Source organism: Vespula vulgaris, chromosome 1 (genome assembly GCF_905475345.1).
Source record: "Vespula vulgaris chromosome 1, iyVesVulg1.1, whole genome shotgun sequence".
NCBI lineage: Eukaryota > Metazoa > Arthropoda > Insecta > Hymenoptera > Vespidae > Vespula > Vespula vulgaris.
Window position 1 is genome coordinate 12371772 of NC_066586.1, and position 13639 is coordinate 12385410.

The 13639-nt window shown below is 32.4% G+C and overlaps 1 protein-coding gene across 2 annotated transcripts; it reads right to left on the reverse strand.

Annotated features, from left to right (window-relative positions):
• Positions 1-245: 245 nt before the first annotated feature.
• On the reverse strand, positions 246-8483 carry LOC127061468 (J domain-containing protein). 2 transcript variants are annotated; one of them, XM_050988371.1, is made up of 5 exons: positions 8259-8477; positions 6130-6956; positions 3411-3512; positions 3215-3331; positions 246-2050 (listed from the first exon to the last, which is right to left on the reverse strand). In XM_050988371.1, exons 2-5 carry the CDS (start codon positions 6211-6213, stop codon positions 1811-1813), a joined length of 543 nt encoding a protein of 180 aa, XP_050844328.1. In that variant the 5' UTR covers positions 6214-6956; positions 8259-8477; the 3' UTR covers positions 246-1810. The 2 variants fall into 2 exon arrangements, with proteins under 2 accessions (XP_050844328.1, XP_050844337.1); XM_050988380.1 differs by lacking the exon at positions 3411-3512 and having other exon boundaries at positions 8259-8483.
• Between the last annotated feature and the right edge of the window lie 5156 nt (positions 8484-13639).

A 13639-nucleotide genomic window follows, 5' to 3' on the forward strand; every position in this document is an offset into this window, starting at 1 on the left:
TAAAAAGTTTGGCCTTTCTCGAGTACGAGAGAAGAAGAGAAAAAAGAAGAAAGAAGAAAAAAAAAAGAAAATAGAGATACGATTTTCGAGTTCAATTCAGCGGCCGAAGTTTCGTTCCTGTTTTCCTTTTTTTTTTTTTTTGAATAGAGGACAAAGATTTTATCTATTTGCTTATCTATTTGCGCATTGTCGCGTATTTTATTTCGTACAATTGAAGAACGTACATATATCGAACATCGAAACGATCTCGTTTCTTTTTCTTTCAATCTTTCTTTTCTTTTCTTTTCTTTTCTTTCCTTTTCTGCTAGTATCTCTCTTTTTTTTTTTTCTTTTCCTTCCTCGCAATACTACTCCTGTCACCTCTCTCCCATTTGGAAGACAAGACTCTTTAAGTATTCCATTGGGAAGTGAGAGCCTTACTGTAGAAACAACGAATTTAATCTTATCTCGTGACTCCCCCGCACGTGGAATCGATAATTTCTTTTACCCCTTATAATTCTTCTTCTTTTTTTTGTTCCTTTTTTTCCTTTTTTCATTCTCTTTATTTATTTTCTTTATTATATCTCTTTTTTTTTTAATTAATTAATTAATTAATTTATTTATTTATTTATTTATTTATTCTCTCAACACGACATCAAAAGCACCGTCCAACCGATCGACCCTTATCGCTCGCTCTCTTATTTCGATTCGATAAAACTTTCTTTCTTTTGTTAATAATAAACTAGTCGTGTTATTAGGAAATTTCCACGGGGAAAAAAACGATTGAATTCGTATATTTATTAAAGCGAGATCAACATTAGATAAGATTTACGATCTTATCTTTTATACGTAAGTACGTATTTATATCGTTTTCTCTGATCATTCACAATTCATCGTTTCAAGGATACCTCTTTTCTCGCCTTTTGCTTGTCTTTCGTCGAATAGCCGAGCAAAGAAAATTAATAATGAAACACCGTGAACACTATGTATTGTAGTCCCGTATTTCTCTCAAACTCGTAACATGACCTCTCCTCCCTTCACTTCACAGAGAGACAGAGAGAGAAAAAGAGAGAGAAAGAGGACGATCCTTCAAAGATTAATTTTGTTTTTCATTTTTTAATATTCTTTTTAAAGAAATTTTTGCAGAAGAAACGATTTGCAGGAGCGGATTCTCTTCGATGAAAAAAAAAATCTTACACATTCAAATTCTGAAGGTTTTTTTCCTGCGAGAATAAAAAAAAAAGTAAAAAGGTAAGAAAGAAAAAAAAGAAAAAAGCACTATAAATAAATTGTTCACGACGTTGGAGAAAAAAAATTAGACTTGCCCTTAGTATCATCTTCCGAGCCATTTTCCTGCTGTTGGTTGGACAGTGACGAACGATAAATGCACAAGGAGGTATGTATACGTGTGTTTGGCTACGTGTATGTATGTTGTACGGCGCTCCTTCCACGTATATTACGGGTGTCTCATTTAAATCGATTTTCTTTCGATCGAAGTCAATTGAAAAATTATAATTAAAAAGTATAAAGAAAGAAAAAAAAAAGAAAAAGAAAATAATTAATCGACATCTTTTCAACACCATTAAAGATTATTTTACATACAACGATTATAACGTTAATCGATTAAAATAGAACACCCTGTATACGCATGCATGTATTGTTGTTGTTCTTGTTGTTGCTATTGTTTATGTTGTCGTAAAGGATCATCTTCATCAAACAGAGAGCAAGAGAGATAATTAGAGATACATAACGATCGAATTTGATCCTACACGATACGAAAAAGGAAGGATCCTCCATCAACGATCGTCGTTCTCCTATAGATCTCAAAATTTTAGATCTCATAGTTACGAAACTTGTTGACGACCTCACTAGAGGCCTGCGAGTCCCACTCGACGTCACGCCGAGCACCGTAGTAAATATTGGCGCCACCCTCGCTGGCCCTTCTGTGAGCATTCGGGGCCTGACCTTTCACATGACCTGGTGAACCCTCGGCACCTCCCCCTCCACCACCAACAGTACTTCCGTCCGGCAGCATCCGGTCCTTCATCTTTGGTGTACTCCAATGCATCGACTGCGAATTCGTTCATTATTTTTTCATCCTCTTCTTTTTATTTATTTTTTCTTTAACTTTCTTTTCTTTAAGAAAAAGGATCGATAAATGATTCGATTCATCTATTATATTAATTACATTAAAAATGATTATATCATACGTTAACGACTACTATCACGTACTTAAAAAAAAAATCGTAAATTGTTTGCGCTTAATTACGATATTTTATAATTTAAAAAGTAACGTAAAAAATTTCATTAAAATAATATTATTTTTAAATTGTAGAGATCTATGATCATTTATCGATACATTTATCTTACGGCTCACTCTTACAAGACTTTTACGAGACTTCTCGAGATTTTTGAAAACAGAAAAAAAAAGGAAAAGTTGTCTAGATATTTTTATGTCTTTATTAGATTTTCTAAAGCATACTTTCTTACGATACGCAAAACCGTCACAATATATTATTTTCAAACATCGTTCGCGTTCTGCATAACGAGAACGTAAATCGAGTCAAAGGAAGTGCAAACTCGAGATTTATTCCACAGATACGTATGTATGTATGTATGTATGTATGCATGCGTCTCAACTTCGAAGAAAATGCAAAAGTTTACGGGGCTGTTGTTTACGGAGACCCGTTTGATCATATATTTAAGTAAGTACTTCGAAACATGGTACCTTGATAAAGTCTCGCGCATGAGCAAGTTATCTATCTATATTTTCTTCAAATGTTTACACAACCAAGCGTTTTACGTTTAATAACTTATCTATGGATTTTCATAACACTTCTCTTTGCATAAGCTTCGCGTCTTCTTTTTATTTTCCAAAAAATAAAAAGAACAAAAACGAGAAGATAAAATCATATTTACGTCGTTTTATTATTGATTTAAATAATAGACACAACATATTTAAAATTCCACGAGTATTTCGATGCGTGAAAATGTCTTCTAAGTTCAATGTTCGATCTTCGAAAATATTTTTAATATCAAGTCGATCGCCGCAAGTTAATTTTGCGTTAATACGAATCCAAAGTTTTGAAGAATCTCTTTTAAGTTTTGTTTATTTTTGTTATCGGAAGAACGACCGAGAAAAATTCAATTTTATAATTTTATTTCCGTTGATTAAATTTGTCGGACTAGGAATATTCTTTTCTTTTCTTTTCTTTTTCCTTTCTTTTCAACTTACTTGATGAACGTGTTCCTTCATGCCGAGCCATTGCTTGTAGCTAATGGAAATACCACTGTGCCGCCACTTGTCGTAGTTGCTCCTCTTTTCCGGGTCACATAGAATCTCTTTGGCATTCTAAAATAAGATCGAAAATAGAATCGGCAGATAAGAATTTTCTAATGTCACTTATCTTACGGATAAAAGAAACGCATACTTTAAGCTTTTGAAATTTTGCCTCGGCCTCCTTGTCACCGGCATTTTTGTCAGGATGATATTGTAAGGCTAGTACCTTATACTCTGCTATGATTTGCTCGACCTGTGGCAAATAATCAAAAAAAAAAAAAAAAAAAAAAAAAAAGAGAGAAAAAAGATCGAAGTTTTACTTTTAATACAAGTAAATTTTTCTTCAATATCGATCGTACGAAGTTCATTATTTTCTTAATAGAATGTTCGATTATCAATAAATGGACATTGTTTGATTACGAAACATTGAAATTGTTTCTAAGTGTAGGATATACATAAAGAAACAAAGAAAGAAATTCAAGAGACAGAGAATCCTCGTTTAACTCGATTTATCAACATAGGTCAGTAACATTTATTGAAGATAATATGAAATCAACGTTAAACAATTCTATGAATTATACGAATCGATAAATATTCTAGCAATCTTATCGGAAGTTGATTTTATTAACTATGTATAGAAAGAAAAAGAAAAAAAAAAAGACGAACGAGCAAACGGAAATAATGATTCGCGATATACATATTTTATGTTTGTAAAAAGAAATAAATGAAGAAATAAATTCCATTGATTACTTCGAGTTCGAATTTTTGATTCTCGTTAAAAGCCATGTAAATAGTAAACTAATGGAGAAAGATTCCACGGTGCATTTCACCTGTCATTAACATTATCGCACAATAATCGATGTTACGAATTAGTCGAATTACATACGACCTTCGAATGGAATTAAATTTCAGTCTCAAATTCGAAGTTGAGATGGGCGATCAGAGTTCTATCCCTTTCATCTCGCTCGTGTTAATTGCCCTACTTGTATCAGAATTATTCTCTCTGTCCCTGTTTCCGTCTCTGTCATTCTCTTTCTCTCTCTGTCTTTCTAATAATGTTTGACGATAATCGCATTTATATAGAAAACAGATGCAAGAAGTAGATCAAAGAGCTTCTACTAGTAGATATACGTATCTATGCGTAAGAACCCTCCTAATTATGAAACTGTTATTAGTTTGCAATTATTATTTTATCGCTAGAAATTTTTGTTAGATAACGTGAAATTCAATTGAACCAATGTCGATCGATATTGACACAATTTCGTGAGAAATGATTCGATTAAGAGTATAAAAGAAAAAAAAAGAAGAAGAAGAATCAATTTTAAAAACATTCAAGTTCAACATTCAGTTATTTTCAACAAATCTAAAGGCAAATTGGACGAAGCAAATTGGAAAATCGTCGTATGATATTAAATGGGATGACATTTTTAAAAAGGTATTCTTGTTCCTTCTCTTTTTGTTTTTCGACGAGGATGAATTCCGTTTGATAGCATCCATCACAATTCTCTGTTGAATTTAACGGTGCCCCTTTTGTTCAAAACTTTTCGCGATTTCAATAGACTACCAGGCACATTTCGCAAGAGAGTACGTTATTTGCGAAAGAAGAGAGAAAAAAGAGGAAAAAAGAAAAGAAAAAAAAAGGAATGGCACTCCTTTGATAATGTTGCAAATGGCATGCATGAAATAAGCGACCCTTTGTTTCCAGTTTAAAATTCCTAAGTACGAGAAAAGAGCAAAGGGACGAGCATTGGTTTTCTATAAAATTAGTCTCTCAATAATTATTTCTTGACCTAATTCATTTAGAACAGAATATTTATATTATAACAATTTTTTTTAATGCATAAAAAAAGAATAAAAAAAGAGAACATCTCAACCTGCTCGAAATGCACGTTGACAACAACATCTTTAAGATTTTAATCGCTTTACGTCAGAGATATGCTGATAATAATACTATTAAAAATGACAAATTGTTCGAAATATATGGTCACATTTACATAACAAGTAAGTACGATCTTTTCATTTCTGAATAAAAACACGGCTTTTAGTATAATCGAATAAATTTAAAGTAATTGAATTATTCAAACCCGATATCGTTTATGATTTTATTCCATAAAAAAACGTCTCGTTCGATTATTCACAAGGACAATTATTTTACGATAAAAGTAACTTTTGTCAACGTCGAGGAAAAAAATAGAAAAAAGTCGTAAGTGTCGATAACGATAACGAAATCGAAGTGACAAGGGACCGTAAAAATATCAATATAAGCATAAAACTTAACTTGGTCGCTCTTTAACTTGAGCGAGACGATCGTCTTCACGTTTTACATTAAAAGCCGCATTAAAGGGTTGTTCAAGTAGAAAAATCGCGTGGGAGTAAATTTAAAAGCGTCCTAAGGTCGATATACGAATTTTCAGAACTTTATTTCGCAAGCTTTAAATCGTACTTCGTATGCATACTACATTTCTGATTCTTAAAATTCTTTGATAATATCGATAAAAGATTAAATAATAGCGATTAAAATATTTGAATTATGATTTAACGTTAAATTTGATTAAAGTACACTGTCGAATTTAATTATACTTAACTTAACGTATACACTTTAATTTTATCGCGCTTACAAAATGAAATATAAACAAAATAAAATTCAATAATAAAGTGTAACCATAATTTTATTTATCGTTTAACGTGCTCTTTCGGTTTCGGTCAACACTTCAAAACGAATAAACAAATTCGATTATACGAATCGTAACAATTCGAAAACTCGATAATAAATCGCAAATACGATTAAATTTCTTCAATAATTCGATAATCCTAAATATATCTCTACGAACGATTACTATCTAGATAGACAAATTTATTGTGATCCTTACCGTCGCTGACTCGTCGCAGGATAGAAGAGCGTAAAGATCCTCGTCCTCGTCGGGCTTGTAGTTGATCATGTCGTCGACACTCATTTCGCGTTAAATCAGATGGATTTAATTAACGAACAAAAATCTTCTTTTCCTTTTCGTACGTTCGTTCGTTTTCCAGGAAACTTCGGAGCAAGAAAGTATCAAAAAATGAACGAGGAAAATGAACGATTACTCGAGGAATGAAATTATCGTTGAATTTCTTGCGAGTATGAAGAATCGATTATCGAGAAGATTGAAATGTTCTCTCTCTTCCTCTCTCTCTCTTGATAGTAAACTCTCTTTCCGGCGCGAATATTCGTCACCTGTTGCCGTGTCTCGCACGTCGCCGACTCGGACGCTCAAGTGACGAACGAAAGTGGGAAATCCGTGTCGGAGACCCGGAAAGACCCGATTCCCGGGAAATTCTCTGCGCATGCGCACTCTACCACCAACGATCCTACTCCTATATTTCTTCTCTCTCTCTCTCTCTCTCTCTCTCTGTCTCTCTGTCTCTCTCTGTCTCTCTTTCTCTACCTCCCTCTCTTTGTATATATATGTAGGTGTATATGCGCGTATATATCTTTCTCTTTGTTATCCTCCGTCCTTCTCCTTTTCGCGAATGCGCAGTCTACCACACTTAGCGGCTGCTCTTCTTCTTCTTCTTCTCTCTACACCTCCTCCTCCTCCTCCTCCTCCTCTTCCTCTTCCTCCTCCTTTTTCTCTTTCTACTCCGCAATAAGCAACGTCGTTCGTCCTGTCTATCGCCTTGAATCCTTGACGAGGAACTCCAATTCTAAGGATTAATCCTGCAAAAAAAGAAAGGAAAAGGACACGATGGATTATTTTCCAACGCGACCCAGAAAACGAGACTTCCATCTAAGAAATTTATCACAATGAGAGAATTTCCTTCTCTCGTTGTAATTTTTATATCCCCTTTTAATAGGTAACTATAATCAAATATTCTTTCACGAGCTTGTTTATAAATCATACGTTCGAGAGATATTTTGATAGCGCGATTATTTGAATATTTGACATTTTAATATATTTCAATAAATAATTGCGAATAATACGTTAAACATTCCCCTTTGATATGCTTGTTTTCCATAGAGATAAATCTTCTATGGAGATCAATCATTTGTGTTCTTTTTGTTCTATTTGTTCTCTCTTTTTTCTTTTATTTTTTATTTCTTTTTTTACTTTGAGAAACTTTAAAAGGTCGATCTCTGTGTCGTTATTCAAGCGATTTTTATTAAAGGGAAACTGAAATTGCTGGATGATTCGACTATCGTCTCCATTGATTGAAAATCATATATACGTTCGTCGAAATACACACACTACACACACACACATACACACATACGTTGCGGGGGATCATAGGGGAAATAAATAAAAAAAAAGAAAAAGAAAAAATATTCCTTGCAATGTGATAATAAATAATAAATAAAATAAAAAACGAGCGAAGAAATAATTTATTTCATCTGAAATCAATAGTGAATTTCACGAGAGAGTAAGAAAAAAAAACAAGAAAATACACACGTCGTTTGTTTCTTTCATGATTAATAAAATACATAGTGATCTCTTCTCTCGTTTCATGTACAAACATCATCCTCGTCTACGGACCTAATTACATTGTAAAGCATCGTTCTAATCGCACGAAACGAAACAATTGCAGCTCGTACTCGATACACGATGAATCATAAGCTCTCGTTTCAGCCTTGAATCCATTCCACAAAGTTACCTTTCAATATCTAAGCGGAACAACACACAAGCTAATAGTATTCGCGAGACAGAAAAACTTTGTTCCACTTACGAATGCTCATTAACGTTTTATTATATAACCCAACAATAAAAATAAGAGATATTTTCAAGTAGGAGGTTTCAATAAAATCGCAAGAAAAAAAAGAAAGCTAGAAAAAAATAAGAACTAAGAATGAAAGATAACGCAACGAGAAGTTAAGAACGTAAAGATATTATCATTGGTCCTTGACATCTCGGTTTGTCACAATTTCGACACACACGCACAACGAATCGTCCGATAGTAAGAAATCAAACTGAAAAAAAAGAAGAAACAAAACAAATTAAAATCTCTTTGAGAAGGAAACATGTACCTTGAAAGTATCTAATGAAACGTGATCTCGACCTAGTCGATCGATCTTTAATTTCACGATTATCACTATGTCGTGTTCAACAAAATTTATAACACCAAACGAACATATAATCCTTTTGATAATTTAATCGCGATCTTGATCGAAGTTAAACCGATTTAACGATCGAGGAATGTTCAATTATGAGAGCATACTGCGCATAATACGTCTTCCACGTAAGAGATTCCGGATACTTGTGGCTTTCACTCGACGCTCGATCAACCTTGAACCTTTTCTCTCTCTCTCTCTCTCTCTCTCTCTCTCTCTCTCTCTCCCTCTTTCGTGATCAGAGATCATGATCTTCTTTACCGACCGAAGACAATCATGCGTATCTCGCCATCTTGAAAAAATGATTTTTATTTTCTTTTTTCTTCTTTTTCTTATTTTTTTAAAATGGTTAACGTTATAAATTCAAACTATAATACAAAATATTCGATATTTTCTTTGGTACATTTAAAAAAAGAAAAAAATAAAAGAACTTCAACCTTTATATATTTTTATCTGATGGTAGAATCATTAAAGTGACGTCAAACGAAAATTTCGACTCCGGATGAAGAAAAGAGTAGTCACGATCAATAGATTCAACGAACGTTACATTTGTATCGTGGAAAAAAGGGAGAAAGAATTCACTGGTATTTTGCGATTTTTCGAAAATCGTTATATGAACGTCGGTATCGAGAAATTCGCAATCTCGAAATGTCGAAATTCCCAATGACGGGGAAGCGCGAATCAATACTGTGAAAAAGTAAATGAAAGAATTCGAGGGCAGTCTAGAAAAAAAAAAGAAAAAAAGGAAAAAAAAAAGAAGAACAAAAATTTGAACGTTGGAAGCGAGAGTGCCTGAAAACGTACGACCCGGTTTACGTGATAGCTTCGCTCGTCTCTTGTAGTCGCCTACATGGCACTCTGTAAGCTCGTTAATTGAGTTTGAATCGGGTCTTGGAAACACGAAGACCTACTCCCAACTACAAGACATTTGTACAAGGCCAACATCTCGTATTATCTTGTGTCGCGTTAATTTACAGTAAATTTTGTAAAGCGCCAGGATGCTCGTTAAATTACACGCAATAATTCTATGGTAATAAGGATATTGGATATTACACGACTGTTCGTTAAAAGTTTTCTTGGATAAAGAACGAAGAATATCTTTGTTCCGTTTTTTCTATTTTTTTTTATTTTTTATTGTTTTCTTTTTTATTATCCTTAACAAGCCATTCACTATTAAACGAACAAGTTGAAGTGTTTTTCCTTCGAATGAAATATACTCAAAAGAAATAATTATTAAATAACGGAGAATATCTTTCTTTATCGCAATAATTATTCAATCTTTAAATGTTGTTTGCGATATGTTCTTCGACTTTTGATATCGTAATCACCAAAGGACGTATTTTATTTATTGAAAATATTTTTATTATATCTCTTTCGATAACCTAAATAGAAGAACGTAATATTCCTTATGGAATTAAGTCTATACGAGTCAATTAATTTTATTTTATTAAACGTGAAAAAGTATGTATCTTCTTATACAGATAGTTAAGGCGACTTAATCTTATTTTTTATATAATCGAGAGACAAAGTAGGCATCTGTTTTTGAATTCGTTTTCAAGTCGAACGAGAAAAGTTAAAATGACCTGAGCTCGAGAATCTCGTCTCTGGTTTCGAGTAGCCTTACTTCGATGGAAACTGGGTGAGAGATAGAAAAAGAGAGAGAAAGAGAAAAAGAGAGAGAGAGAGAAACAGAGAGGAGAGAGAGAAAAAGAGAGAGAGAAATATGTTGCCTAGTTCTTATATATTATCCGAGATATACGACACCGTAAAAAGGAAAATTGCTTTCTTGCTTTAAAATTTTTATCTCTTATTTACGCGAGTTTGAAATTTACGTTCAGGATAATTTTCTTTCTTTTTCCTTTTTTTCTCATAAACTCTTTTATTGTTCTCATTGCGTTATTAACCAATGTTCAAGCTATTGAATCATTTATGAGTAAACAGAAAATGACATATATAAATATATATAAATATATGTATATGTGTGTGTGTGTGTATGTACATATAAATGTATATATGGTAAAAATGTACGTGGATACGATGTTACGTAAAATCAATTTCATCGAATGTTTTTATCTCACTTTCATATTATTCCATAATATTTCCGATATTCCGGTATTGACATTACATAGATACCTTTGATTAAAAAAAAAAAAAAAAGAGAAAAATAGAGATATAGAAAGAGAGAAAACTCGCTTTTTCGCCGTCGTGCGAGTACACGAATGTGGATAAATGGAAAAGTGTGTGTTAGTGACGTCTTGATTTCTCACAAGTATTATTTGATGTGTCAATCTAAAAGTTATATCTTTTTTATAAAACCGATTTATTCTAAATAATTACCAATTGGTAACTGCAAATTACTAAATAAATACTACGCTGATATAAACAAAAAAGTTTATTATAAATTAAACATACAGGTATGTTATAATTTTTATAGATATAAATATGCACACGACACACGATATTTGACTTTTTCACTTATTATTTATTTTGTCTTGATCTATGATCTTTTCCTTTGATCTACGTTTTTCTTACGTAATACATATTTATAGTTTGTATTTTCATTGTTTTCAGTAAAAGTAAGTGCATATAACGATAATCCTCATGTTGTTTAGACCATCATTAGAAAGTCTAATTCTCTTGGGGATCACTCGGATGAATAGAATAGAGAAAGGGAGTGGAGACAGATACAAGGAGGAGGGAAAAATAGGAAGGGAGAGGGCATCGAAGGAGACACTAAAACGTGACTGAATGCATAAGATCATTATGCATTCGACTTGCCTTCGTGAAAGACGACGCTGATTATCGCCACCTTCGTTTACAGCTGTTAAGTCAAAGTATTGTTTCGAACCATCACCTAGCCTTTCGCCGTCGAAGAAAACAAATGCGCTTATCTTGCGATTTCATGCTTTCAATTATTTTTTTCATTTTTTTTTTTCTACGAAGAGTTTTGCCATTAAAGTTCGATAATGGAAAAAGCAAATTACAAATAGCCTAGGAAAAACTTCGACGAGAGACTTTGAATTAATCGTTATATAACATATTCTTGTAACTTTATTATTTTACATTTAGGTTCGTTTGTTGAAAAGAATTACAAGAAAAAAAAAACGAAGGAAGAGAAGGAACAAAAATATACCTCTATATACAGAACGTCCCATTTGAAATTTCTCGCGCAATATTTTCCAAATTATAGGTCGATTAAAAAAATGTTTCAAATAGAATTTATCCTGTTTCGTGGAAAGAGAGAGAGTTACAATCGTCACGAATTTTCTCTAGATGGACGTGCTTTCGATATTTTTAGTCGATCATTGTTTCTTTTATATATGGAACTTGAAGTAGCTTGAAAGACCAAAGTATTATGGTCAATGAATTCCACTCGGAATGGGTTACACGCTTGTCTAAATATAAACATACAGATTCTTATGAAAAGACAAAGATCACCTTAAAATGTGAAAAGCACGTAGATCTCGAGAAAATTTGTTACCGATGTAAGATGTCGCTCCTTAAAACAAGGTAAGTTTTTTTTGAAAGATTATTTAAAAGGAATTATAATTTGAGAAATAATTAAATTCGAAACTTAATACAAAACACTCTTTATATATCATTTAATCTACTTTTCTTGATATTTAAATATTGTATAATATGATTAAATATAGAATATAAGAAAAATAAATACATTTACATGTCTTATGTAGACAGTTATAATCCAATAATTATATTCAATAATATTTAAACGTCGAGAAAAGTAAATTATATAAATATATATAGTTGTATATATATATTTATATATTTATAACATATAGACATAATCTTCACGAGTGGATTAAGTGCATAGAAAACAAGTTCATATAAATATACGCTCAATATAATATTATCTCTGAGATTGTTAATCGAATTTCTGTCTTCCAATAACTCTTTTGATAAACTGAATTGGTTGTGGGAGGACTAATCGATTGACCACCTCCAACGCTGAACTTAAATCCAATAGATTTTTATCCGCAGTAGCACCTAAAACAATTAGCTTAGAACACAACAGTGGATAAGTTCAAGATACTTCGGTATTGCATTATTCGAGAATTGCCCAACAAATTCGATCGATACGAGGTAACTTTAAACGAATCAGGATCACAACGATAAAACGTGTTTTGAGACATCCGGTATATGTACTCTACTTTTTCTCGATATTTCAATATTGAATATAATTATTTGTAATTATTACGATCTATACGAAGAGACATAAATTTAATCTGAAAGATTTATATTTGCTTGAAAACAAAGTGTTTTTCTTTTTCGATAATACTGCAATAAAAAAGATTCAAATTTTTTACTTATGAATATTTAAATTACTTGTAAATTAATGTAAAGATTAAAAAAGAAGAAAAAGAAACACTATAACATTGTACGTCCATATTTGAATAGAAAATGTAAATTAACTACGTAGAATTTCCAGCAGCAGGGATAGTCTTTTTTACGAGAGAAAGATATAAATATAAAAGATAGGAAGCGCGTAGAAAAAAGTAAAAGATCCAAAATAGACGAAAAAGGAATAGGAAAGAATGAGAGTGGCGCCGAGAGAGGGTTAATTTTTTGCCTGCTGGTGAAATTCGGTCTTACGAGCCTAATCCTTGAAATCTGGCTCGTGCTATGAAAATCTGGTGGCCGTGCTTAGTAGCTTATCGATTTATGGAGGAGGATACGACCATTATAAAATGTGGTCGGCAGTTCGAGCGAGCATCGTCCACTACGTTACGATTTGTCAATTTAGAAAGAAAGAAGACAGAGAAAGACAGCTGTTCTACACGTGTTTCACACATTTAAGTATACGTAGAATTCTGTGCATCCACTACCTCGCAACATTCGTCCTATCGCAACTCTCAAAAATGTAATTTTCCTCGACGAAAAAATTGTTTTCTTCTCAACCCTTTCAATTCTTCCTCTTATAGAACATACTAATTATAAACTCTTTTCTTTTTTACTCGTGATAAAAAACCAACAAAAGAAAAAAGAGAAAAGAAAAAAAATTTGCACTACCTTTTCTGTCCTTGCAAGGACCTTCTCGTTCATTAACGTATTAATTATTCTATTTAAAACTTCTTGATTTTCATGAAATTCCATTTGAATGAAAATTTTAACCCATAAGTCGACTCGTCCGTAAAAGAAAATGATATAATTTAAAGGAAGTACCTTTTCTAGTAGGAGAAATATCAGATAACTTTATGAAATTGTATCATTGAAAGGTCACTTCGTACTTCATCTCAATCAAACTTCCGAGAAGTGATGTTGGAACGTTCTTCAAAGTA

Coding starts and splice junctions, on each gene's coding strand:
- LOC127061468 (XM_050988371.1), bottom strand. CDS start 6,213: ATGAGTGTCGACGACATGATCAACTACAAGCCCGACGAGGACGAGGAT. Junction 3,332..3,410: donor CAAAATTTCAAAAGCTTAAA/GTATGCGTTTCT, acceptor ATCTTATTTTAG/AATGCCAAAGAGATTCTATG. Junction 2,051..3,214: donor TGAAGGAACACGTTCATCAA/GTAAGTTGAAAA, acceptor ACGAATTCGCAG/TCGATGCATTGGAGTACACC.